At 42.8% G+C, this 26,969-nt stretch overlaps 7 protein-coding genes across 10 annotated transcripts; 3 read left to right on the forward strand and 4 right to left on the reverse strand.

Moving 5' to 3' along the window:
* Positions 1 to 977: 977 nt before the first annotated feature.
* On the forward strand, positions 978 to 6,806 carry LOC115767457 (serrate RNA effector molecule homolog). 4 transcript variants are annotated; one of them, XM_030711760.1, is made up of 8 exons: positions 978 to 1,044; positions 1,434 to 1,583; positions 1,646 to 1,836; positions 1,894 to 2,176; positions 2,964 to 3,030; positions 3,103 to 5,177; positions 5,239 to 5,346; positions 6,084 to 6,499. In XM_030711760.1, exons 2-8 carry the CDS (start codon positions 1,444 to 1,446, stop codon positions 6,163 to 6,165), a joined length of 2,946 nt encoding a protein of 981 aa, XP_030567620.1. In that variant the 5' UTR covers positions 978 to 1,044; positions 1,434 to 1,443; the 3' UTR covers positions 6,166 to 6,499. The 4 variants fall into 4 exon arrangements, with proteins under 4 accessions (XP_030567620.1, XP_030567619.1, XP_030567618.1 ...); XM_030711759.1 differs by lacking the exon at positions 6,084 to 6,499 and adding an exon at positions 6,547 to 6,806 and having other exon boundaries at positions 1,646 to 2,176; XM_030711758.1 differs by having other exon boundaries at positions 1,646 to 2,176; positions 6,084 to 6,500.
* A 120-nt stretch (positions 6,807 to 6,926) lies between these two features.
* Positions 6,927 to 9,113, reverse strand: LOC115767459 (fatty acyl-CoA reductase wat-like). The gene is made up of 5 exons (XM_030711764.1): positions 8,947 to 9,113; positions 8,676 to 8,788; positions 8,107 to 8,623; positions 7,323 to 8,043; positions 6,927 to 7,245 (listed from the first exon to the last, which is right to left on the reverse strand). Exons 1-5 carry the CDS (start codon positions 9,020 to 9,022, stop codon positions 7,158 to 7,160), a joined length of 1,515 nt encoding a protein of 504 aa, XP_030567624.1. The 5' UTR covers positions 9,023 to 9,113; the 3' UTR covers positions 6,927 to 7,157.
* A 2,335-nt stretch (positions 9,114 to 11,448) lies between these two features.
* LOC115767413 (fatty acyl-CoA reductase wat-like) lies at positions 11,449 to 13,213 on the reverse strand. Its single transcript, XM_030711689.1, has 5 exons — positions 13,115 to 13,213; positions 12,909 to 13,021; positions 12,340 to 12,856; positions 11,556 to 12,276; positions 11,449 to 11,461 (listed from the first exon to the last, which is right to left on the reverse strand). Exons 1-5 carry the CDS (start codon positions 13,188 to 13,190, stop codon positions 11,449 to 11,451), a joined length of 1,440 nt encoding a protein of 479 aa, XP_030567549.1. The 5' UTR covers positions 13,191 to 13,213.
* Positions 13,214 to 14,001: 788 nt separating this feature from the next.
* Positions 14,002 to 15,980, forward strand: LOC115767447 (SET domain-containing protein SmydA-8). Its single transcript, XM_030711744.1, has 2 exons — positions 14,002 to 14,350; positions 14,620 to 15,980. The coding sequence occupies exons 1-2, from the start codon at positions 14,013 to 14,015 to the stop codon at positions 15,941 to 15,943; spliced, it is 1,662 nt and encodes a 553-aa protein (XP_030567604.1). The 5' UTR covers positions 14,002 to 14,012; the 3' UTR covers positions 15,944 to 15,980.
* On the reverse strand, positions 15,943 to 17,167 carry LOC115767449 (mitochondrial mRNA pseudouridine synthase Trub2). The gene is made up of 3 exons (XM_030711747.1): positions 16,971 to 17,167; positions 16,701 to 16,913; positions 15,943 to 16,644 (listed from the first exon to the last, which is right to left on the reverse strand). The coding sequence occupies exons 1-3, from the start codon at positions 17,098 to 17,100 to the stop codon at positions 16,031 to 16,033; spliced, it is 957 nt and encodes a 318-aa protein (XP_030567607.1). The 5' UTR covers positions 17,101 to 17,167; the 3' UTR covers positions 15,943 to 16,030.
* A 108-nt stretch (positions 17,168 to 17,275) lies between these two features.
* LOC115767448 (WD repeat-containing protein 74) lies at positions 17,276 to 18,869 on the forward strand. Its single transcript, XM_030711746.1, has 4 exons — positions 17,276 to 17,478; positions 17,532 to 18,250; positions 18,304 to 18,659; positions 18,723 to 18,869. The coding sequence occupies exons 1-4, from the start codon at positions 17,391 to 17,393 to the stop codon at positions 18,817 to 18,819; spliced, it is 1,260 nt and encodes a 419-aa protein (XP_030567606.1). The 5' UTR covers positions 17,276 to 17,390; the 3' UTR covers positions 18,820 to 18,869.
* LOC115767414 (sodium channel protein Nach) lies at positions 18,869 to 21,450 on the reverse strand. Its single transcript, XM_030711690.1, has 6 exons — positions 21,263 to 21,450; positions 20,997 to 21,200; positions 20,196 to 20,932; positions 19,248 to 19,365; positions 19,076 to 19,185; positions 18,869 to 19,014 (listed from the first exon to the last, which is right to left on the reverse strand). Exons 1-6 carry the CDS (start codon positions 21,448 to 21,450, stop codon positions 18,875 to 18,877), a joined length of 1,497 nt encoding a protein of 498 aa, XP_030567550.1. The 3' UTR covers positions 18,869 to 18,874.
* Positions 21,451 to 26,969: the final 5,519 nt, after the last annotated feature.

The following is a 26,969-nucleotide window of genomic DNA, read 5'->3' on the forward strand; positions in this document are numbered from 1 at the left end:
GATATGAAGAAGTTTTTTTATTTTTGGCAAATTTTCGAGTTTTCTTTTGCTTTAAGTAAAATGAGAGAGATGTAGAGATTGTTAGAATTTAAACCAAACAAACAATTACAAAATGCATACTTAATTATTATTATGATTATATTATCGAGCATATTTAATATTTGGTACACTAACACAAGAGGTTAGCTTGTTGTTTATTGAGAACTTAAGGTGCATTGATCTATCTACATAGACATACTTATACTTATACTTGCCTAATCGTAAGTACATCTATCAAACTGACATTTAATTTTGAAGTACTTTCACTCAAATGAACAATTATGTATTGCTAAAACAAAACAAACAAATAACACTTGAATTAAAAGGAATAATTACAAAATACAAAAAAAAAAAAAAAACAAAAAAATAAAACAACTTTTATACTTCGAGTATAACTTGACTTAAGTTTCAGAAAAAGTATATATATATATACATTAACAGATATGTACAAGTTAATGTAGTTTGCTATTTATGTGTAACTTTTGGCGGCGCATTAACTAAAACTGAGTAATATGCAAGTCTACGGCGCATATAAATACATTTTTGAAATTAATTCATACATTAAATATCTACTTAGGCTTAGAGACTACACACAAACACTTTAAATAGTTTTAAAACTAAGCTGTACATATACGTATAAATATAATATAATAACAAAAGTCTATATATACGATATATATGAAACGTGTAATAAAATACAAAATATATATATATATATATATTTAAAATATGTTCAAACGATTTGCAAGTTTTCAATTTGAATTTAGAAATATGTTGGGTTTTGTGTCAACTTATCGACTTATCGAAGTGCCCAAAATCAACTCTGTTAGCAACATTTCGTTGCTCGCTCACTCACTCACTCAGCAACCTAATAGCAGTCCGGCAGCACTGTTTGCAACATATCGATATATCGATATTAATTTCTGCCATATCTACGTCCCATTTTAGACGCCGCACTGTGAGACAATAAAATTAGAATAAAGTCTACAAATAGTGAAATAAAAGGTAAATATGCCGGAATCAGGCTATATAAGTTGCGCATATGCAATTGCAATACACTAGAATATTGCCATATATGCCCTTGTTGCATATTGTGTCACAGACAACACGTAAGCGTTTTTCATACGACTGGCGGAGGCGGCAAGATGGCGGCATTTAGTGTTCTGTGTAAAAAAAAAAAAAACAAGCAATGTTAACATCTATTGCTGTTGGCCTAAATATTGAATTCTTTGCATGAACAAGGCTTGTTTTAAGTAAGCCTTCGGCTTGGCTATGGCTGATTATAATAGGAGCCAAAACGAGTTTGAGGTTATGTCGGTGCCAAAAGTGAAACAAGCCGATGTGCAGCTTTCACTTGATAATTGATAATTAATGCTGTTCTGCGTGTTTTGCAGACAACCACCAATGGCTGATTCGGATGATGAATACGATCGCAAGCGGCGTGATAAATTCCGTGGCGAACGCGACAGCTACAGGCCCGAACGCCGGGACGAACGTCGACCCATGGGCGGTGGTGCCAATTCCCGGGACGAGTGGTCCGAGCGGTAAGTATTGCGGGGTCTCTCGGTGTGTGTGGGTGTGTGTAATGCTCTGCTCTGCCCGCTAGGAATCCTTTTCGAGGCAGTTCGGCTGCAGGCGGAGGTGGCGGCGGCGGCGCACGTCATCGCCCAGATTACAGTGACTATCGTGGCTCCGGACCACGTCCGCGCTACGGCTCGCCAGGACGTGAGATGCCGCCTGCAAAACGCATGCGACCCGACTGGGGCGATAGCGAAATGAGGTCTAATCCGCGTTTTGGTAAGTTTAAAAAAAATGTTACTCCCCCAGCTCTATATGGTATTTGTGCCCATGCAGGCTACGATCCGTACCTAGTGCAGGCCTGGAATGATCACTATCAATCGCTGCACTCAGCCTACTCGCATTCGGGTCATCCGTCCTCGGCCCGTGAATCAGCGCCCAATGTCGTCAACAGCGACACACAAACACAGCCAGCGATGCTAACGTTAAAACAATTTCTGGACACGCAGGACGAGAACATATCTGACTCGGAGGTGATGCGAAAATACACCGAATACAAGACGGACTTTAAGCGACAGCAGTTAAACGAGTTCTTTGTGGCGCACAAGGATGAGGAATGGTGAGTAGCAGCGGGTCTTGAGTACCCAAGAAAAATGACAACAACAACAAGAACAACAACAACGCGCGAAGAGCAACCGCATCCAACGCAGTGGCAGGCTCTGACGAGGTCCGTCCTCAACTTCACATTCAATTAATTTGTTCTTTAAATTTTAATTTAATTGCAAATTAACTCTCAGCGTGACTGCAATCACAAAATTCATAACCCTCTTGTATACTTATTATTAAGTTTTTCTCTGCAGCTTTTTATGGGTTTTATGGCGTTTTGCGAACTGAGAGTCAGAGACGAGACGAGACACTGATTCGGCCTCAGCCTTTGCCTCTCTGCCTCTGTCTCAATAGAAGCACATACTATATAAAAATGAAAGAATAACTTAAAATTTAAATTACCCGGCGAGCAATGCCGTGGGTGTGTTTATATTTTTGAAACCGCGATCTATTTAAATTCGTTGCGAGCAAATGCCTAAATATATATAAACGTATGCAAATAGCGCATATACATATACACATTATGAATGCGCTTGCAAAGGTAAGACCTTGGGTAATATGTACATATGCAAAAGCTAAACCTAAACAAAATTCAAATCAAACTTTGTGTACGACTAATTAAATACTTGGATGTCCACTAGCTAGAGGATGCGCCGGAATCTATATATACAAACGTGCTTTATATATCAAATATAGCCCACTCATGAGCCGTACTTTCAACTCTTATCCATATTATATAGCATATTAGACATACCTGGACAAGATACGTTTGGTTTTAAACTGAATTTTGTCTTTCACAGGTTCAAAAACAAATACCATCCCGAAGACAGTGTGCGACGCAGCGAGGAGCAACGCGGCTTTTTGAAGGTAACTTGTAGAGTGGCTTTATTGTACGTTTATATATATAAATATTTTGATATATATTGCATGCGTTAACAGAGACGCACCGATGTGTTTCTGGAACTGCTCGAGAACGGCACTATTGGCAGCGTCAAGGTGGATTCCTCGCAGGCGGATGCTTTGGTGCGAGTCCTGGACACTTGTGTCATTAAACTGGAAGGCGGCACCGATGAAGATCTTAAGATACTCGACGAGAAGCCCAAAGAGACACCAGTTGTATATGAGCGCAAATCGGAATCGACAGAAGCCCCAGTGGTCGCCAAGCGAGAGCCTGAAAGTCCCAAGCAGACAAAATCAGAGAAAGGCGCTGATGACGATCAGCCAGTGGTTGTGTCGCCGCAGCGCAAGAGCCTGCGGCCTGTTAACTCTGATGAGGAGAACTGGGATGATGAGAACGATGAGATGGCTGCGGTGCCAGAGGCCGCTAAAAACGAGCAGCAAACCGAAATAGTGGCTGCGAAGCCGGCCAAAGTGCAAGGCGATGATGACTCGATTAAAAGCGGCAGCGATAAAAAACTAAAGAAGAAAAAAATTAAGAAACGAAATCGCAACAGCAGCGACGATGACAGCTCATCCTCATCCAGTTTCGAGTCGGACTCGGACTCAGACGATGAGAAGCTGAAAGCGAAATATGATGTGGAGGAGGGTTTGCGCGCCGATCAAAAAGCGGAGGCACAAAAAGACAAAGAGGAGGCGGCAACGGTGGCCAAAGCCAATCCGCCAATCCCACCCGACAGTCCCCAGCCTGAGGAAGGCACTGCCCTCCAGGATGCGGCAGCTATCAAAAGTGAACTGAGCGAAGAGCAGCAGGAAAAAGATACGGAGCAGCCAGCTGAGCTGCAAACGGACGAGCCAACAGCAGCTAAAAATGGGGAGGAGGCGGAGAAAACAGACAAAAACGAGCTGGAGACGAAATCAACAGCGGAAGATGTGACCGAGACAATCGATTTGGACAAGGTAAAGGACGGACCGCAGCCACGTGCATTGCATCGCACCTCGTCCATATTCCTACGCAATTTGGCGCCGTCAATCACGAAGGCAGAAATCGAAGCAATCTGCACCCGCTTTAGTGGGTATCTGCGCGTGGCTATTGCCGATCCGCTGGTGGAGCGACGCTGGTATCGCCGCGGCTGGATAACCTTTACGCGCGACGTTAACATCAAGGAGATCTGTTGGAGCCTGAACAATCAGCGTTTGCGCGACTGCGAAATGGGCGCCATTGTCAATCGGGATCTGAGTCGACGTGTGCGTCCCGCCAATGGCATCACGGCGCACAAGCAGATTGTACGCGCTGACATCAAGCTGTGCGCGAAGATTGCCATGAATCTGGATGAACGTTTTAAGCTGTGGAGCGAGGCAGATCCCACGCAGCAGCAGCCGGATGCAGAAAGCAAACCCAGCGCGGACGCAACCAATGGCAGCGGCGGCAATTCAACGTCATATGGCTTCAATTCCAAAAATCCTGTGCTTCAGAACATAACCGATTACCTCATCGAAGAAGCCTCCGCTGAGGAGGAGGAACTGTTGGGATTGGCCGGCGATAACAAAGATGGCGAGGGCGAGCCCATTGAACGGGACGAGCAGCTAATTTCGGTTCTGGATCGTCTGGTGCTCTATTTGCGCATTGTGCACTCGGTGGACTACTATAATCACTGCGAATATCCGTACGAGGATGAGATGCCAAATCGCTGCGGTATTATACACGCACGGGGTCCACCGCCTATGCGCGTCACGAGCAACGATGTCCAGGAATACATCAAGGCCTACGACGGTAAGCTGCAGCAGTTTTTAACCAAGAGCGTGCAGCTGAGCGATGATGATATCAAAGAACTGGGTGCCAAGAATCCCGAAACCGAGGTGGAGAAATTCGTGCAGGCCAATACACAGGAACTGGCCAAGGATAAATGGCTGTGCCCTTTGTCGGGCAAAAAGTTCAAGGGTCCCGAGTTCATACGCAAGCACATCTTCAACAAGCACGAGGAGAAGGTGGACGAGGTGCGCAAGGAGGTGCAATATTTCAACAATTACTTGCGTGACCCTAAGCGGCCACAGCTGCCAGAGCATCCGGGCAGCTCCAAGCGTACTGAATCAGAGTCTGGTCGTGGTGCCGGCGGGTGAGTAGGCTAAACTATATAAAATTGTTATTGCACTATTAAATGCCTTTTGCTTCTGCAGCTATCGGCCGCCCATGTATCCGCCCTTCTCAGCTATGCCCTACGGATTTGCACCGCCCATGATGGGCGGCGGTGGACGCGGCGGACGCAATTTTCCACCAGTGCGCAGGTCAGTTGCTTTATTTATTTGCATAGCCTTAAGTCCGTTAGGGATTTAGCCTTAAGCAGGTTGAATCAGATGGGAGCTGAACTCAAAAGGCTTGAAAGCAGCTGCTTAGCTCCTGACTCTAGGGGATAATTGGATGTCTATTAACCTTTGTCTATGTCTGTCTCACAAACCGGTTCATAAATCGGTTCATGGTTCTTGCTTTTTGCAGCCTTCATGATCCTCGATATGCCTTCGTGCCTTTAATAAAACCAACAGTTGTTATATTTAGGCTTTTATGTGATATATATATCTATATATTTATTTTATTTAATGAAATGTTTGTTTTTATTTTGTGCAAATCTATTGAAATGTATTCATATTGCCGACTTTTTATGTCCCAGTGACAGTGGCCATAACGTTGTCTGATCTTGAAATATAATTATACATTAGACCGCCTGCAATGCTTTAATTTTGTAATTCTTATGAAGAAAGAAATTCGCAATCGCATTGAATGCTAACATTAGAGTATTTTAGGAGTAGGTTGAACCATTTTCAGAGACTTGCTTCTCTTGTTGTGCAAGCAGACAAGGTTTTTCTTAATTAATTTTTCTGACACACCCACAGCATTAGTTCGATAAGAAACCCTAGTGTATTTGTCCTACATTTTCTATATGCCTTCTATAATTTTGCTTTCATTTTTGTTGTTGGTCTTAAAACGAAATTTGTCACAACTTTCTTGTGTCGCAAATTTTTTGCAGAGAAATGCCCTTGGAACACCAACGCCGGCTTATCGGTTACCATGATTTGGATGCGCCCGTTAATTCCGATATGTTTGACTAATTAATTGATTAGCACAAAAAGCAGAAACCACACACAGATAATAAACGCTAAATGCAATTTTCAAGCTCAGTTCTAAAAAGCAATTTAAGCAATGTCTAGCTAATGGGGACCTACAAAAAACTAAACGCAAATTATTACATAATTTATGTCTAAAGATATTTATTTTTATCTTTGTACAATATGCCGATTGTAAAAAATGAATACCCCAAAGGACCTAATTAAAGATTTTAATTTTTCAATTAATAAAATATCGATTCTGTTGCTTTCAATAATGCAACCGCAAACTTGCGACGAATTACAATAAATGTTTGGTTTTACTATATAAGATTTGTGTACAAATAATTCCTCACTCTAAACAACATTCATTCTCGTTGCTTGCAGACCCGGTGGTTTTGATTATCGCGCCAGATCACACTACCGGGACTTGGACGCGCCCCAAGAGCCGTACTAAGATAATGCCCCATACAATAGACTATAAATTATATAAGTTTATAATAAACAAAGCACACGCATTGAACAAATAATAATCAGAGATTTTTAAAGACATTTCGTAACCATATTGAAACTTGAATTATTAAACCACAATAAGAAAACTGCAAAGATGAAAATCCGATTATAACGTCAGATGTTTTGCAAGGTTCTAATCTACGCTAATTGTTTTGTATTGCTTGGAGAAAAGAGAAAAACTAAATAAAAGTTGTTTGTCATCATGGAATTTTTAATTTTAATAAAAGACAATTGTTTAAATTGAAGTTCTACATGATAATATTGATATGATATCATTTGCTATACATCTATATATTACGCTCTGGTGCTAATATAGAATGGCTGGATGCTCTTGATGTACTTTTGAAAGGCCTATTCATTTATTCCGTAACAAAAATATATGTATGAGTATATCATATGAAACAAATATCCAATTCCTTAGCAGTAAGCCAAAAACTATTTGGGTACTTAAGCTTATGTTATATTTGGTTATATATACTAAATTCTTATAGGAACAGGCGCAGCAGCCATCCCACAATGGCCATGCCAACGCATAAAAGACTGAACTGCAAGAGTCGATGAAGAATAAGAAACCTGAAATTAAAAATAAGTTCCGATCTCATAAATGATACATATACCGTCTTCATTTTAAGCCGAAGCTCTTCACGTACCGGTTCATTTTCTTACGAGCGATCTGTATGGACTCTTCGGTTGGATCCTCTTTGCAGAGATAAGTGCGCATGCCGAACAAGGCGCGATCGAAGTAACTATTCCAATCCAGGGATTTCATATCGAACTCAAAGAGCTGCCGATCCACTGCAGACATGCATTCCCATAGCCGATCCGTGTTGGGTGTCCCAAAGCTCCAGCTATTGATCATAAAGTGTTGGACTGCATCGATATTCCTGTGGATCTTATCGTAAATGCCCACCATGCGTGGTTTCTGACCGCGCAGGCGCAGATATAGATCAACCATGTAGGCGGGCAGCAAATGATAAAAAATGGTTGCCAATTTATAGAGCCAGATTTTGGTGGTGGCGTGCAGGAACGGATACCATATCACCTTCGTCATGGGAAAAACGTGACGTTTTGTTTTCACGGCGCCTATGAATTCCCTATTATTAATTACGTTTTCACTGCTGGGTGCATAGTTGTAAATGACAGGAGGGCTTCCAATGACCTGTTCTTTGCGCTGAGCCGCCTCCATGGCCGTGCGCCAGGCACAGGACAACACCAAATTGGCACAACCGTCCACAGGTACAATGTTGGATTCTGCATTCAGATTGAGGGGGGCGACACGTAAAATACCATATGATACCCCATAGAGTATAGCAATTGGTCCGTAGATGTTGTCTATCCAGCCGGAAATAGGCTCCTTATTGGTCGCCACAACTGAGCATTTGGGAAAAAGGAGCGTTTACTATAAGCTTTAGAGGATTAACTAGTGGACCCTACTGGAAGCTGGACGAAAGATGCACACCGGCAAATCCCCCGCCTCCGTCTGGATCAACTGCTCTGCCAGAGCCTTTGTATAGGTGTAAGTATTGGGAAACCTGTCGAGCAGCACTGGAGCCATCTTATCGAACAGATTCGTGTCTTTGTCCAGCATTTCCCTTAGCGCCAATACCTTTTTAGCGCTGCAGCTCAAGTACTCCGGATAATAGCGTTCCGTAATGAAGTGGATTATACAGTTGGAAAAGGCCGTGGATACGTGCACGAATGCCACTAAACGGTGCATCTGCTTGGCCAGCTGCAGCATCTGGTAAGTTGCACGCGTATTGATGTCCAATGCCACATGCAGCGGCTCCGCAAAGTTGACAGTTGCCGCTCCGTGCATTACCAGGTCCACCTGCTGCGTCAGCAGATCGCGATCCGTCGGGCTGATGGCCAGATCAGGCTCCTTGCAGTCCCCCTCTATGGCTACCACGCGCTCCAATATGTTCGGCTTGGCTTTGAGTAGCACTTCAAAAAGCTATGGAGTAGGAGGTTATGTTACTCGGCTCTGCTCGGCTGTGGCTACTCACGGGATTGGTTTTCCATCCGGCAATGCGTTCCTGTGTGTCCTTGCCACGTTTGGGTCTTATCAACACATAAATACGCTTTACCTCTGTTGCACGCAGCAGTTTCTCAATGGTAACTGAAAGATAATGTTCCTGAACGTTAGACCCTGACACAGAGTTTCGAACTCGAACCAAACATTAGAAGTATTCAGATAATGCAACACTTTGGAAAGCCCGTTTTATTTAAATACTGATGTGAAATTCGTGCAGTTCTTCAAAACATATTTTATAATACCTCTTCCCAAAAATCCACTGGCACCGGTTAAAAAAATCGTTTTGTCTTCATAAAACTTCTTAATTTCGGATTCCATTTTAAAATGTTTTCAATGCACTTTTCTCGAAACTTTAAGTAAAACTGCAGGACTTTCAAAGAAACCGATATCAGATTTAAGAGTCGACGTTGAAATGACTAGCTTTAAAAATTTGCAGCACCTTTTATAGACGCCAAATTCGCTAAATTCGTTCCTAGACTTTAGAGCCTGAGTTCATGAATATTAAGAAAGCAGCTCAAGTCATGTATAAATAAAGTTTAGTTTAACTTCATGTTTGCTCGAGCTGATATAAACACGGCTCTGACTTAACTCATGAATTTAAGCACGGGAATATGTGCCTGGTTTAGAAATTCCAATATTATTGACCTCAATCAGAAAATTTGAAAAGATTCAAAACAATTCAAGTAAATTCGGATGTGACATTTAAAATTCCAACCCATTCAAAATAGGTAAAAAGGGTATTATAGTTTTGTGCCCATGTATGTATCAGGCAGAATGAAGCAGCTTCGACCCCATACAGTATATATATTCTTGATCAGCATCAATAGCCGAGTCAAACTAGCCACATCGTCCGTCCGACCTTTAATAACTAGAGACCTGAAATGTTGATCGAGGTTCTCTAGGTGCTCTTTGATGCGAGTTTATTTCCCCGTATATAGTATAGATAGATCAAGTTATTTATTTTACGTCAAATAAGCCATAATTGTAATATATTTTTTGATAAAATAGAAATATGCTATAGCATAATATTCATCTACTGATGAAAATTTCATCAAGATTAGTAAAGAAACATTTAAGTTATTAAAGAAAACGTGTGATTATATTGACACGCCATGTGGCTGCAAGTGCCAAACCCAGGCATTTCTTTATACACATACATATCTAATTAAATTATGATTAAAGCCATCTTACAATGCCAATGCCAACGCTGAAAAGGCTGAACTGCAAGAGTCGATGAAGCGTAAGAAAACTGAAAGTATAAATAAGTTAAGGTCTCATAAATGATATATATATATCGTTCTAATTTTAAGCCGAAGCTCTTCGCGTACCGTTTCATTTTCTTACGATCGAGCTCTATAGACTCTTCACTTGGATTCTCCTTGGATCCACATCGATATGCCTGTGGATCTTCTCGTAAATGCCCACCATGCGTGGCTTCTAATCGCGCAGTCGCAGTAGTTTTCAGAATATCCGGAAATCCTTATTTCCCTATTCTAGTTGTCAGATATGGGGATAGGTTGGCCTTTTTCCATAGAGCAGTTACATTACGCAGTTAATTCGTTTGTTGTTTCGAAAATAAAAATCCAAAGAACCATATCATTAAAATTGTTTGGGAATTTGTAGTCTGTTTGATTTCAAATTCTTTCAAAGAAAGAAGCTTCGGAGATGTTCCAATTAAGTATATAAATTCCTTAACAATATCGATAGCCAGATCGTCTATTAGAACTAGGCCCTTAATTTGAAAGCCATCTTGCTGGAGCTTAGCATACATATGCATACATATATATTATGATGACCCTTAAATAGAGAGTATTGCGCAGTTGGTTACAGCCGACTGCAACCTTCATATTTATCATTAAAATTGCAAGATTAGTTCCATTCAATAACGCACGCTTGGCGAATCGACGTTGTGCATTCACATAAATATCTATCTATATATACTAAAGAGTTTGTCCAGACTGACTGACTTCATCACCATACTGCCTAGCTTGCTCCAAGGTCGAAAATGACACGGGGCCTTGGAATATTGGACATCAAAGTGGGGCGAAAAGAATGGTTAATGTTTGTTTGAAAGTGTCGGACTTTCAAATAATTGACAATTTAAAAATTTATTTATTTAATTTATTGAAAATTCAAAAAGCAATAAGAATCAATTTAAAACGAGAAAGAAATGTTATCTTCGGCACGCCGAAGATCTAATACCCTTGCAAACCCAACCTCTCCATAATGCTTATAGTGCTTTGCCCGTATCTAAGAAGGGAAAATAGTTAAGATATCTTGAAAAACAAAATGTTTTTTCATACAAAAACTTAATTTTCGACCGATCGTTTCTATGGCGGCTATATGATATAGTGGTCCGATCTTAATAGGATTTTGCATATATATGAGGAGTAAAGTAAAACTAATAAATGCCGAGTTTGGTCAAGATATCTTGATAAACAAAATGTTTTTTTATACAAAACCTTAATTTTCGACCGATCGTTCCTATGGCAGCTATATGATATAGTGGTCCGATCCAGCTGGTTTTCACATATGAGCTGCGTGCAAAATTTCATTAAGATAGCTTTAAAACTGAGAGACTAGTTCGCATAGAAACAGACAGACGGACATGGCTATATCGACTCGGCTGTTGATGCTGATCAAGAATATATATACTTTGTGGGGTTGGATATGTCTACTTCTATGCGACAAAATTATAATACCCTCTGCAAGGGTATAATAATTTTACAGGCCTAGCAGCCATTTTACAAGGCTGAACTGCAAGAGTCGATGAAGTATAGAGAAACTGAAAGTCAAAATAAGTTAAGATCTTATAAATCTTCTCAACTTAAACCCAAAGTTCTTCACATACCATTTAATTTTCGTACGACCACGCCTAATGGACTCTTCACTTGAGTCCTTTTTGCACAGATAGGTGCGAATGCCGAGAAATAAGCGATCCAAATAGCTATCCCAGTCCAAGGATTGCATATCGAACTCAAAGAGCTGCCGATCCGCTTCAGACATGCATTCCCACAGCCGATCCGTGTTAAATGTCTCAAAGCTCCAGTTGTTGATCATAAAGTGTTGCATCACATCGATATTCCTGTGGATCTTCTGGTACATGGCCACCATGCGTGCCTTCTGGCCGCGCAGGCGCAGATATAGATCAACCATGTAGGCGGGCAGCAGATGATAAAAGATTGCTGCCAATTTGAACAGCCGGGGCTTGGTGGTGGCGTGCATGAAGGGGTACCATTTCGCCAGGGTTACGGGATAAACGTGACGTTCTCTTTTTACGGCGTCCACGACATACGCATTATTAATAACATTTTCACCGCTAGGCGCAAAGTTGTAAATGACAGGAGGGCTTCCAATGACCTGTTCTTTGCGCTGAGCCGCCTCCATGGCCGTGCGCCAGGCACAGGACAGCACCAGATTGGCACAACTGTCCACGGGCACAATGTTGGATTCAGCATTTAGATTGAGGGGTAAGACACGTAAAACACTATATAACAATCCATGGATTATAGCAATGGGTCCGTAGATATTGTCTATCCAGCCGGAAAAAGGCTCCTTATTGGTGGCCGCAACTGAATAATTGGGTAAAAGCAGCATTTACATTGGGATCGAGTAGATTAACTAGTACAACCTACTGGAACCTGGACGAAAGATGCAGACCGGCAAATCCCCCGCCTCCGTCTGGATCAACTGCTCTGCCAGAGCCTTTGTATAGGTGTAAGTATTGGGAAACCTGTCGAGCAGCACTGGAGCCATCTTATCGAACAGATTCGTGTCTTTGTCCAGCATTTCCCTTAGCGCCAATACCTTTTTAGCGCTGCAGCTCAAGTACTCCGGATAATAGCGTTCCGTAATGAAGTGGATTATACAGTTGGAAAAGGCCGTGGATACGTGCACGAATGCCACTAAACGGTGCATCTGCTTGGCCAGCTGCAGCATCTGGTAAGTTGCACGCGTATTGATGTCCAATGCCACATGCAGCGGCTCCGCAAAGTTGACAGTTGCCGCTCCGTGCATTACCAGGTCCACCTGCTGCGTCAGCAGATCGCGATCCGTCGGGCTGATGGCCAGATCAGGCTCCTTGCAGTCCCCCTCTATGGCTACCACGCGCTCCAATATGTTCGGCTTGGCTTTGAGTAGCACTTCAAAAAGCTATGGAGTAGGAGGTTATGTTACTCGGCTCTGCTCGGCTGTGGCTACTCACGGGATTGGTTTTCCATCCGGCAATGCGTTCCTGTGTGTCCTTGCCACGTTTGGGTCTTATCAACACATAAATACGCTTTACCTCTGTTGCACGCAGCAGTTTCTCAATGGTAACTGAAGGAGAATAATGTTATCTAAACTTTAGACCATGAAGCCTTAGTTAACTTGGGTGTATCCCTCTCTAAGAAGAAAAAAAAGAAATTATACCTCTTCCCAAAAATCCACTGGCACCGGTTAAAAAAATCGTTTTGTCTTCATAAAACTTCTTAATTTCGGATTCCATTTTAAATGCAGTTTAGCCGAATTTTAAAATACAATCGCGGACTTTCAATGAAACCGATATCAGATTTGAGAGTCGACGATAAAATAGTGGCCTAGGCCTTAGAGCCTGAGTTAATGAATATTAATGTTGCAGCTGAAATAAGTATTTAAAACGTCTAGTTTAATTGACCTCAATTAGCAAGTTTGATAAGCTGCAACAAAATGCAAGTATGCTTTCCCTGATTTTAAATATATTCAGTAGTATGCGGATGTGCTTTTATATATTAAGGTAGGCTTTATGTTAATCTTTGGATAATAAGGCTCGAAGATGTTGTTTATAAATTCTAGCCTATAAGATTGTTTTAGTTTCAAAGCCTTAACAAGATAGGCTCGGTATACGTCTGTGTTTAAAGTGGCGAGTGTATGCGCATTGAAGTCTGCCCGAATGGAGCATAGGAACTATTTTGAAAGTTTTCTAAAGGTTTCTTATCAAAATGCTAGGTGGACCACATGGTAGTTTGGGCTGATTTAATTTTGTATAAAAATTGAGAAATAAACGATGATCCGGGCAAAGACGGGCAGTAATATATGCACATATATTGCTCACACTTCTATATAGACGCGCATTTCAAAACAGAGAGTTTTTCACATTGTTTGGGAACGAGCTGAAGAGCGCACTTGGTAGACGCCGCGTGAGCAGAGGAAGGTGTTTGGAGAAACAAGCTAAAAATAAATTGTGAGGGCGCCGCGTGAAAGAATATAACTTGCAACTCGAAACAAAATGAGATTTTCTCTGGCCACGTAACATCAGTGCGATTGGAAAAGCCGTGAAGTGATCATTGGAATGGCAGCTCTGAGTCCCAACTGTGCCGTCTGCGATGTGGCCGCTTCGCTCACCTGCACCCGCTGCAAGATGGTGCGCTACTGCAACGGGGAGCACCAGAAGCAGCATTGGCCACAGCACAAGAGCTGCTGCCGGCCCTTTCGGGTGCAGCAGGACGAGCAGCTGGGACGCTACTTGGTGGCCACTCAGGACATAAAGGCCAAGCAGATTATATTTGTGGAGGAGCCCCTTGTCGTGGGTCCCAAGTGGTTTCTCACCGAACACGAGAAATCGGCCAGCATTGTGCCCTGTGTGGGCTGCTATACGCCCTGTCGCCTGGGCAAGCATCAGTGCCGCAAGTGAGTATCTAACACTGTGCAACAAAATTCCGAATTCGAGGTGACCCGTGAAAATAGATATTACTAATAGAATCTATAAGCAAAACACTTTAACGAGCGGTTCACTGCGAATACTACTATGTAGCATAGTGTTATTCTGTTAAAGCGGGAACAAGTTTTGAAAAATAATAGCTATTATCAAAGGAAACACCTGGATGGAAGATCTTAACAAACTCGAAAAACTCTAATCACCATTCTGTAGCATAGTGTAATCTCTTTTTTCCGAACAGCTGTCGCTGGCCCGTCTGCAGTGCCAGCTGCGTGCACGAGAAATTAGAGTGCAGTGTGCTCAGCCTAGGCACTGCGCCCACAGCCAAGTCGGACGCACGTGCTCTGCATGACTATTACCGTCATGATGCGCTGCTGGTGCTGAAGTGCCTGCTACTGCAGCGGCAACAGCCGGAGCGCTGGCAGGCCCTGCTGGAGATGCAGTCACATGCAGAGGAACGCTTGGGCACAGAGCTGCAGCAGGAGGCGGAACAGCGCATTGTTAGCTATCTGGAGCAGCGCTTTCTGCAGCGCCTCAAGCAGAGCAAAAACCGTGAGTGCTGCCAGCTCAGCGACTATGAGCCGGAGTTGCTGCATCGCCTGTGCGGCATAATAGAGACCAACTACATGGTCATCGAGCTGGCGACGGGTGTGGAACTGAGCGGACTCTTTCGGCAGGCCTGCATGATGGAGCACGCCTGCCAGCCCAATTGCTACTTTCAGTTCGATTCTGTCACGCAGCGCATTGCGGTGCGCGCCGGCTGCGATATGAAGACGGGCGACCACCTGAAGATCACCTACACGAACATATTGTGGGGCACGCAAATGCGGCAACACCATCTGCGCATGACCAAGCACTTCAGCTGCCGCTGCGCGCGCTGCGAGGATCCCACCGAGTACGGCAGCTATGTGAGCGCCATGCGCTGCCTGGGCGATGTGTCCAAGTCGTGCGTGGGCGTGCAGCTGCCGCTGGACCCACTCAACGAGCAGACCCAATGGAAGTGCGACACTTGCCCCGTCCTGCTGGATGCTGCTTATGTGACCGAAGTGCAAACCCACATGACCGAAGAGGTGGACCAGCTATTGGCCGGCCGACCCACGGCCAGTCAAGTGGAATTGCTGTTGGCACGGCTGTCCCAGTTGCTGCATCCCAATCACTTTCACATGTTCAATTTGAAGCATACACTTATTCAGCTTTACGGCCATGAGCCGGGCCTGGAGCTGACCGAGCTAAGCGATCTTCAGCTGGGTCGCAAGCAGCGACTATGTGAGGAGCTGTACAATGTTTGCCAATGCCTTGATCCGCACAGCATCAAGCTGGCCATCTATGTGAGTGTCATTCTGATTGAGATGGCACATACGCTGGAGGAGCAGGCGCGTAGACAACCTGCACAGGCAAAATTGCAACTGGAGCTGGCTCGATCCCATGTACTGGAGGCGGTGGATGTGCTAGAAAAGGTACAGGACTCTGTAGCTGGCAAGAAGCTGCACGATAAGCTGCAGCGTGATCTATTCGAGCATGACAAATTGACGCTGGCCCACTGCCATAGCCAGACTGCAGTTTAAACTTATGAATATAATTTATAACTTGTTAAACTATAAAATATTTCTTTACAAGAAATACTATTTTACAATTAATTTACTCTTAATAGCCTATTGTGGCGCAGCGTGCAGATCCACGCGCTGTTGCTCCAACAACTGCGGATGAGCTTCAAGCACATCTCGCTGTTGCCTCATATTTCTCACGATGCCCGGCAGATGCCAGCCGTGCCTCAGCAGACTGTCCATCACATCAAAGTGGGCGTGACGTATGCAACGCAGCTGCGAACAGTGTGCCACCGTGCGCAGCTCTATGGCCATGTCATGCACCAGGGCCGCCATATACTGTTCGCTCTCGTTGATGGTATGCAGCTCGAGCGTAAAGTGAGGCCGTTCAAAATGTATCAGCTTGATGCCATAGACGACCGGCTGGCTGTTGTCGGCAGGCCGTAGAAGGCCTTTGCAGGCCAGCTCGTAGGCCGCCTGCGTCTGTAGATCGACGCCGCATAGTTCGTACATTTTGCGCTGGTGTGAGGCTTGCATGGAAGAGGCCAGGCCGCTAATGCGCTCTGCGGTGACATGACGATGGTTAGCGCGCACCGTGACGTGCGAATCGGGCAAGTGATTCTCTGTGGCGGTACCCATGCGAGCGGTCACATGGTAGACGCGCACCGGCCGATTGCGCTGTATGAGGCTCGACTGTTTCAGTCCATTGTTCAGGCCGAGCACTGTCAACACAAAATGGCTTAAGTTTTCAATTAAAGGTACGAGACTAAATACTTACACAAGACGCCGCTTGTGTGCCTACCAAGTGAGGCGACGGCGGCACAGCGAATGTCATCGGGCATGTATCGTGGGCCAGCGGCTAGTATGTGATCCGAAAGATCAGTATCTTCAGCTATCTTATGCAGGACAGTGTCCGCGGCAGTGCCAGTGCCCAGAAGCAGTCTGCTCTTCGGTAACTTACGTGGTTCTCTCTGCTCCAGTTCATTAAGTCCTGTGAAATAAGAATTTTTTTAATTTAGCTCCTAGCGCTTATTTCTATTACACACACCTTTGCAAATGTTGCTCAGAATGGCGTTGCGCACGTGCTTAACCTTAATACCAGCGGGCTTATATACATTTATGATGCCATTTAAGTGTTTAAACACAGTGGCCGCATCGTAGACCTTTGTAAGTGCCATTATTAACAGTAATTATATAAAAACAAAAATTCAGCGTGTTTTTGTTTTGAAATTAAAAGCCGCCAGCTGTTTTGGCGATATATATCGTCCATCGCTAGTGTGTGTTTTACGATAAGTAATCAGTGTTGGAAACTACTGCAACTTATCGTTTTGCAGTACAGAACAAAAAGCAGGGCTGACTCGCTCACACACATTAGGCGCTGCACGTGTTGCATTTGTTTTGCCTGCTCGCTAATAGTTGCCAGTTGTTTTATTGTCAAAGAACCAAATTTTAAAGGCGATTTAACAACATGAAGTGGACTACAGCGAACCTGAAACATCCCAATTACACAGCCAAACATGAATTGTTTGTGGGCACACACACAGGCTCCTTTAAACGTAAGTCAAACCCCATGCCCTGCTGCCGGCGCTCATTTGTACACTTTTTGCAGATCTGCTGCCTGCTGCTGAGCAGAATCCACATACTCAGTCAAATCTCAGCGATATAAGCGCCCTCGACAAGGAATCGCGTGTGACAACGTTGGCCTTTGGAAATGAAGCGCAAACCGAAATTCTGCTCGGTCGAGCTAAAAACGTTGCCGAACTCAATTCGCTTGGAATTGGCGGTGGCATCAGCACGCGACGAGTTAATTTTACAGGCGCTCCAATTGTAGGTCTGGCGCGCTATAACAACAATTTAATTGCTGGCATTGGCAATGGACAAATACAGAGCTTGTCGCTTGATGCAGTGGACGAGGAGGAGGAGGAGCAGGAGAAAGAGCCCCTCATTATCAACACAGGCGATCATATGGATCATTTGCGTCAGTGCTCATCGGCTACGCACATTGTAGCTACCGGCGGCAAGGCACGACAGAATAATCTAAAAGTTTACGATTTGAGCGCCGATGGCAAGCAAATATTTAGCTCAAAGAATTTGCCCAACGATTATTTGCAACTCGAGGTGCCCGTTTGGGATAGCGATATTGGCTTCGTGGATGGCCCGAACGTTTTAGCCACCTGTTCGCGCCATGGCTATGTGAGGCTCTACGATACGCGAAAGCAGCGGCGTCCAGTTTCTCACTTTGCCAGTGAGGAGCACGGCATGAGCTTCGCGGCGCTGGTGGCGCGCGGCAATTACATATATACAGGCACTACCATGGGCGTTTTGAAGGTAAGTTTCAGAAATGATAGTGGACAACTTTAATTTGTTAATTTTTTGTTCAGGCATTTGACACGCGCCGCATGAAAACCCATGTACACACCTACAAAGGATTCACGGGCGGCATTAGCGACCTGCATCTGGATGAGACGGGCAAGTACTTGTGCTCAGCTTCCCTCGATCGCTATGTGCGTGTGCATGAGGCCGACTCGACGGTGCTGCTGTATCAGTGCTATGTGAAGTCGAAGGCAACCAAAGTGCTTATTAGGCAACTGCCAGAGGAGCTGCGGAAAGAGTCAAGCGATGATGAGAATGAAGGAGAACAGGAAGTGAAAACGCGTAGCCAAAAGAAGCGAGCACTGAAAACAACGCCGCTGGACACCGAATATGAGGATATGTTTGATCAGATGCCCACCGTAGGGTAAGTTTTGATACAATATATACACATTGCGCGGCCTGTAATTAAGTTCTCAATATCTCACAGTGACAGCGATGATGAGGCGGTCGAGAAGCAAACGCCGGTGGCCACAAAGCGGAAAGCGCCCAAACAAACGCAGAAAACAAAAAAGAAAAAACAATAAATCCCACATATAGTTAAGTTTTATATTAAATGATATATGCTATGTTAAAATGCGACTATTTCCAAGCCTGTTTTAGATGCAGCTCCCTTTGCTGCTGATAGTTGACGTATAAGCGATAAGTGCAGTAGTAAAAGAACTCCACTATGGATATCATGCTCAGACCCAGACACAGATTGAAAATGCCGCCCAAGTCAGCTGCAATTATGTAAAAATAAATAGAGGCTAGTAGCTGGGATAAAGCACACCAAGCATTTACACAACAGTCCAATCCACGACATAACCGTCACCTTTCGTATTACTGGCACAACCTGCTTGGCCAAATAGACACGCAACACAAAGCTGTCATTGTTGAGCAGCTCCGTTGTGCTACGGCAATTATTGGTTGTTAAGTGAATGCCAAATAATATATATTTAGATTGGATACTTACTAAAAGTTACTCACGGAGAATTGATGCAGGTTAAGGTCTGTTTTATAGGATAGCGTTGAGTACGTGACGTCATAGCAATTTGGCAAGCACTGATCACAGCGTAAGCTCTTAAAATTGTCTGCGAGTAAATTTGTTTTAAATAAAATAGACGATTTAGCAAAAAAAAAACGAAATGTATCAAAGTATGTTCCACAAAATGAAGACAAATAATTTGCTTAGGCATAAAAATAAGCTAATTGCTGCTTGAATTTGTATCCCTTCTTGAAAGGTCAAATTCCTGAGATAAAATTATAAAGAGAACAATTCCAAAGCTTGCAAAGTTAAGTCCTTAGATAATATGATAAGATATGGAGAATATAATAGTGCGTAATTCTAAATCAAATCATTCAGTATATTTAAATACTCTTCATTGTGGCTTAATTGTCACCCTAATTTTGCAAAGTGTCACCTAATTTAGTTACTCTTAGAGTTAGATCATATGTCAGAAGCTCTTGGTTTTGCGCTTGCCGAAACATATTATTTATACCCCAAACAAATGTTGTAAGGTAAGTGTTATGCATACCGAAGCGACTTAAAGGAGAAAATTTTAGTTCAAGTCGAACTGTCGAGAGCAAGTTCCAAGTGTTTGTGTGAAGGAACACACTTGTGCGAACGGGCACGCATTTTGAATATTTAATATAAATTATAAATGATGTAACTGGAGCAAACAGAACAACGCGGCATACACACCACAATCCACCACAAAAGCGATTCGCAAGAGCGTGAAATATGTCAAACACAAGGCGAAGGACACGGCGCACCCTGACAATGGCATTGAAGGTAGCTAACTGAACAATTTCTCTAGCTCAAGTTAAGAAAGTGAATAAATAAGATGGTAAGTGTGGGAAGTGAGTCAAGTTGTTCTTTTTGGTTAATCTCTCAGTTAAATATAAAGTCTTTTCAGCTTACCATAGTTATCCGAATAGCAGAAGGTATCGTTTAGATCGCACTCCTTGAACTTTTCGCTCACAATGGGCAGCAAGTAGGGATGACAGCCGCAGCGCTTGCCAATGGCCTCCGTCTGGCAGGCCAGCAGACAGGATGCCTGACGATAGTTGCGCTGCTGCACATCATCCGAGATGAGGCAATCGCGCTTGCTCTCCGACAGCTCGAGCACCTCCGTCGAGGAGGTCTGCACGGTGGGCGAGACCTCGACAAAGCTCTCGGATCTGGCAGTTATGGTGACCGATGCAGCTGTCTCGGTTACATAATCCATGGGATGATGAACAAGCACAATGAGGCCGGTGCTTAGATTGCGCTCAGAGCCCTCAGCGCCAATGAAGGTAAGACCGCCATCCATGCCAAAGATATTGGCGGAGAAGGGCAGAAAGCTGGCATTGCGCGGATTGTAGTTGAACGAGCAGCAGGGGCCAAGGAATGCCGTTGTGGGTATAAAGGATAAATATTCGTGGCTCTGGTTACACGGAAACTCCGTGTAGCCCCAAAAGCAGCGCTTCACAAAATCCGCACAGCCCGGACTGACAGCCATGGCAGCCTCCCAAATGGACACATTGTTTAGGCGCAGCACAGCATCTGTAACCTTGTAGCTCTCATGCGATGGCGGCACAAAACTCTGATCCGTGAAGGCATTGAGAAACTCAAATCCAGCTGCCACATTGGCTACATCAAACTCCTTTGGTATCTGGCTGCAAAAGTTGAGTACGATTTTGAACGGGCTGTCATGCGGGAATTCCTGTCCAGGATACTCACAGCGTTTGGACGTAGCGGTGGACGCGCTCCTTGTTGACCGTCTTGGGACTGCATATGGTGACGCCGGGAAAAGCCACATCCGTGATGGACAAATCATTCGAAATGGTGTTCAGAATGGGATACGAGTAGAACTTTAACCAAAGCAGCAGCGTCAGAAAGATGCTCAGCAGCAGCAGCTGCACCAGCACCGACGACCAAATCAATCTGCAATGCCAATGCCAGCTGAGACCTAACCCCAACTGTAGTGCACATTCTGCTTCACCCACCTGGACAAGCCTTGCGTGCGATTGCGTCGCAGTAGCCACATGCCGCTCACCTTGGTGCGCTCTGTATACTCCCAGAAGGTGTTGGAAATGGCCAGCCTGAATGGATGGCTTCTCCAGTATTGAATCAGCCTCTGCCTGCCGCGTGGCGAGCCGCGCCCGATGGGCGGCCACTTGACAATGTTGGCCATTTCGTGTGCTCTGAAGCCGGCGTCACCGCATGACGCTCACTTTTATAGGCCAGGACAGAAAATGAACAGGACATCGGCTGCCAACTTTAAGTGCTAATTATGGGCTAATTGTCTTCCTAATTTGTTCAGTCTGGGTAAGTTTGTCTTTTGTAGCACATTAGTTATAACGATATGGTCCCAAGAACCTCAAAAGAGTCGCGAGGGGCCAGGCAGGTGGAGCATGCAAACTTAATTGATTTACTGTGATTGCTAGGAACGGTGGTAAATACCTTAAGAAAGCTTTAATAATGAACTGACTTAAGGAATACACTTTCAAGGGCAGATCCATGAATGGTAAGGGGGGGGGGGGGGGGGGGGGGGGGGGGGGGATTGACAGCAATCAAGTGCAAATTGGGAATAAATTGAGAAAAGGTTTTTCATTTAGTAAAATCATTTATTAAATCTTTTTACAAGGTAAGCTGATAAGATACAACGCAGCATTACAAATTATATAATAAAGTTTAAATGCCTCATGAAACCTGAGGCAATTGGAAGTTTGGGAGAGTGACTAACAAAATTTAAAATTGGGGAAAATCAATATAGCTAAGAAAAGAAAGATTAAAGAGCGTTCTTATGATGCTCAAGAAAATATGATAGGGATCTCGAGTCAGTAAAATCACTAGAAATCCAACTAAGCTTTAATTAATCTTTGGACAGTTGAGGGAAACTTTGTGAAATAGTAAAATAATTACTAAGTTAGAAAAAATCACCATTGACCACATGTTTAAAACTCTAGAAAATAATTCCAGAAAATGTTAAGCTAATTTTTTCTAGTAGAACTTTTTTTAAAGAAAATTTTCCTAAGGGACAATCTTTCATTTTATGACAATTTACTTAAATTCCAAAAATTTCTGTTTCTCCTTTGAAAATTCGGAAAATAACCGAATAAATTCTTTTTTTTTTAACATTATTATTATTTTTATTTTCTGTACAATTTTTTCTGTAAACGTTGGCAGTTAAGTATTGCGTGTATCTTTGTGTCTGTTTAGTGTAGGGGAAGCAGTGGAAGATGTGGAGTTAGACATCTACTCTTTGGGGGAGGTCAAGTGGGTCTGTTCTTTAGAGCCGTCTCGTTGTTGAGCTGTTGTCCAATAAATACATGACCAGAGGTTTGTTGATAGTTACCATTATTAGATTATGTTTAAAAGTGTGATACGAGCTCTGTAAAGATGAAACCAAGCATTAATCGTAAATCAGAACATCTATATTTAAATGTTAACTATGTGCCTCAAAGTCAAAGTGCAGCTGTTGAAAAATTTCGTTTGTTGTTTGTGAATGCATCTAAATCGACTGCAAAGTGCCGACCGACCATTCCCATTGCTAAAGTCAACTTTAACACAATAATTTCACTTGGGCAACTAGTTTAAAGTGTACTTCTTTAATGAACGGTCCGTGTTTGTATCCAACTTTAAGTTTGCACAACTTTTGCACTATCGAATTGAACTCCTTGCTCCACATGTGCAGCTGCTGGGTCCAGAAGTTTTCATCTACAAATCTTCAGCTCTTAAGCAATGGCAATAAAAATCAAAACTTGTGCGGACAACAACAACCTGCGGGCAATCAGCGAGGGCGAGGTCGAGACCTGGAGACAAACTAACAGCTAGAAAAAAAAGAACAAACAAACAAACAATTTACTCGATGCGAGAAAAAGTTGCAGCTCGTGAAGTTCGGGACGCAACTCACAAGCATTTATAAGGGATTAGTTGTTGACTCTATTGCGGACTTTACTGTCACGTCTTAAGCAGATGCGATTGAATTTTAATTAAACGCAAGTTTCTCGGCTACAACTCATACTGAATGCGCATAGTTGAGTTATTTTTATGCTAATCAACGCAATTAAAATAGGAGTGCTTTAGTCGGTCGTCTTCAACAAGCAGATGCCCTCAGCGACGAGCTGAATTCTACTCAATTCTATCAAAAATGCGTTCTTCGGTGTTTATTGTTTGTTTTTTAAGCGACTTGCCAAGGCATAAATATGGCATGAAAATGTCTGTAAGTATTAAATCCCAGGGCTTTATTTCCGGGGAACTAGCTAAGGTATCTAAGAAATGGCTATGCTATACTATACTAAATACTATAGTAATGCCTCTTAAATACATTTGCTCAATATTTTATACCTTATACCCGCTTTCAATGACTACAGGGTATAAGAAACCACAGCACTCAACTAAACCAAAGCAAAAAAATGTTAAGCCTCGCCCACTGGGCGCCTTTAGACAAGGGAAAACTTTAATACTTATGAACTCTTAATTTTTTGTCAACCAAAATGTAAAGCTTATGTCAGGCAAGTAAATGCCTTTAACTTTAAACTTTTTTTTTTGCTGCCTCTCTTATCAGAGCAAAGCGCGAGTGTCGCGCCATGCATAAAAGTCTGATAGGAAACACACACACAGAGAGACTCACACGCATACACACACACACACACACACACACACACTATACTGCCTGCTATATAATCTGCCAAACTGCCGAGCAATTTGTAAAATTTGTGAGTCCGATAAACAGAGCATCACGTGTAGGTTGACTTTAAACTGGGCCAATTGAAGTGTTGCGAAAAGCGAATTTCAGAGCAGCGCATATTGCAGCCTTAGCTCAATAATGCTAGCAAATGACCCAAGGCTCGTCAGGCTTTTGAGCGCCTTCGGGCAGGGCACAGAATTTGCCGAAAATTAGAAATTCGTTAAGTAGTTCAACTTTTAATACCCTGCATAAGTAACAAAGGGGTAGACGAACTGTGCTAAATGCTTTAGCAATTTGTTGTTATAGTCTGAATTCATGAGTAAAGGAGGAGCAAGAAAATAGACTAAGCAGCATTATCTTAATTCTTCATTCTGATCTGCACCGATCCCGATCGCACTCTAGTATTTCTATAGAGATATATAAGAACAGTCAGTTGGAAATAAAACATTCATAGCAGCACGACATCTGCAAGGGTATTTTTTGTATGTGCATATTATTCATGTCGCGTATGCGTGCGACTCATACTCATACTCATACTCAGTGTACTCATTTTCATGCCACATATTTTATCTCGGAAATTCCATAAACTAGAAAAGCTGCGACGACAATGGAGTACCTCACAGCTGGCTACAGGCTATCTGTAAGTTAAGCACTCACGACTTTTACCTTCCCTCCTGCTTTATTTAGTTTGTTTGTCGGGAAGTTGGTTGGCCTGTTTGTCAAAGTGTTTTTCGTTTTTCTTTTTTTTTTTTTTAGTTTTAACAGCGCGCCAGCAAACTTTTATTTGTATGAAAAAATAATTTGGGCTTCAGAAGTTGAGCTTAACTGGTTGGTTGGTTGGTTAGTTAATGCTGCGTGGGCTGGGCTGGCCTGGACTGGGCGGGGGGAGTCTCAGTGTGTTGCCAGCAAGTGGTTGCAGCAAAGTTTTAGTTGCTGTTTGACAGAAATTCGAGCGTAGAACGTGGAATTTGTCATATTGGGCAGCAGTTTTCCTATTGATTACAACAACTTTTTGCAATTAGTTTGTTTGTTTGGCTTAAGCCAAAACAATTTGACAGCGAAGTTGAGTTTTGTGTGAAACTAGCATTCTTTATTGAATAGTGTTGAGCATTTGATTTTGTTTTAATATAACCTAATTAATGTTAATCAACAGCTGGTAAGTCGCGCTGTTAACGTCATGCTGTTGGTATTTCAATCACATTTATGTTAGGAATTAAACATGTATGCAAAATAAAATAAATGTTTCCAAGCTTAAGCCGGTTTACATAAAAGCATCGCCATTTGGAATATGCTTTACAGTAAAAGTTGAACAGAGACCTTTACAGACATGCGCTAGTAAATTTTCGATACAAGTTGCGCATTTTCATTGCTCAAGTGCCAATTCAGATAAATATTAGATTGATGTTTGGCTGGCACTTGAGTCAAATTTGGCTTTTGATTATCGCTCGTAATGATAAGCCAACAAATGCCAACTGACAATCAGGCATATCAACCAAGTCAGCCAAGTGGAATGGATTTGCATATAAGCCCAGCAGCAAACATGGCCAGCGGCTATTTGGACAGCACTTGGAAGTGTCTTACAACGCCATCAACATCAGCTGTCCGCACATAAAAAAGGCGAATGGCAATCGAATATTTGCATACACATTGAAATGTGAAAGCCACAATGACCTATTATGGCCCGAAGACGCTGCCATAATCGTAAAATAAAAACAAATAATTCACTGTACGCGCACACTCCTCCACCCGGACACTCACAATCCCATTGCAGGCGGCACTTTACGCTTAAGTGTCGCCGCGTATTGCCGGGTAACTGGGCAGCGGCCCAAATGGGAATACAAACTATGAGTGTGAGTGTATGGGGGGTTGGGGTCGGTTGGGGATATTTCGTTCTCGTTGCAGGCGCCACGGATATTGAACGCGCTGCAAGCGGAGCTTGTGAGGCGGCAGCTCTCAATGGCATTAAGGATATATGGAAACGGAAGCCGGGACATTGACAGCCTCGCCAGAGATTTGCCACAGCAGCAAGGGCATTGGCGAGTTGGAGCTGGAGATTCGTGGTTTGCGTCGAGTCAGCGAAAATAGTTGGCAAGGGACACAGCACACACAAATACAAACAAACACACCAACACACACATACACACAAATACACGCACACGAACATACACTTGCACGTAAGAAAAAGGATTTGCAGAATACTTTGAAGTCGAAACTTAAATACTCATCTGCACGAAATAAAAATAAACCAAGCAGTTGTTATAATTACAAAGGAAGAAGGGAAGGAAACAAATTATATATATTATTATTATATTATTATATATATATTCTATATGATACAATCAATGTCTACAGCTTGCGGCATAGAGAATTGTAGTCTAACAGTCGAATCTGAATATAAGAATATATTTTTACTATGATTGGTAGGATTATACATTTGTAGACTCTAATATACATGCCTATTTTCATTCTGATAACAATACGATTATATAATTTAATTAAATTTTTTACATCAGAAATGTTTTCGAGCTTTTGCTTGCCTTGAAGATTCCTAATTAGAAATCAGTTTGTTTTTGACTAGCCTTAAAAGTTCCTTATTAGAAATCTATTCTCATTTCTACTAGCATTTTTCTTTTCTTAGCTACTTTCGTTTCCTACTTAAAGTTTTTATACTAAGGAAAATTCTTTTTTAATGACATTCTCAAAAATCTCTTCAAATTTATTTCACATATATGAGCTTAACATAATGTGATCTCATGTGAAAAGCTAATCAGCTTCGCTTCGCATCCGAAAAGTATGCTATACAATTTCATGTATGCAAGGAATTGATTCGGAAAGCATAATTGATATATTACTTTTGTTCTCTTTTTTATATATATTTATCAATAGACATTTAGTTTGCTTTAGTTTTTCATTTTACTGTTATTATGGGAACAACTTTAATCAAACTTTTACGAATGCCCACCATAAAATGTTTTAATTTTGCAGATGCTTACAAATATTCCAGTCTTTAATCTTAAATA

This window comes from Drosophila novamexicana, unplaced genomic scaffold (genome assembly GCF_003285875.2).
Source record: "Drosophila novamexicana strain 15010-1031.04,08,12 unplaced genomic scaffold, DnovRS2.1 tig00001395-arrow-arrow-pilon, whole genome shotgun sequence".
In the NCBI taxonomy this organism is placed as follows: domain Eukaryota; kingdom Metazoa; phylum Arthropoda; class Insecta; order Diptera; family Drosophilidae; genus Drosophila; species Drosophila novamexicana.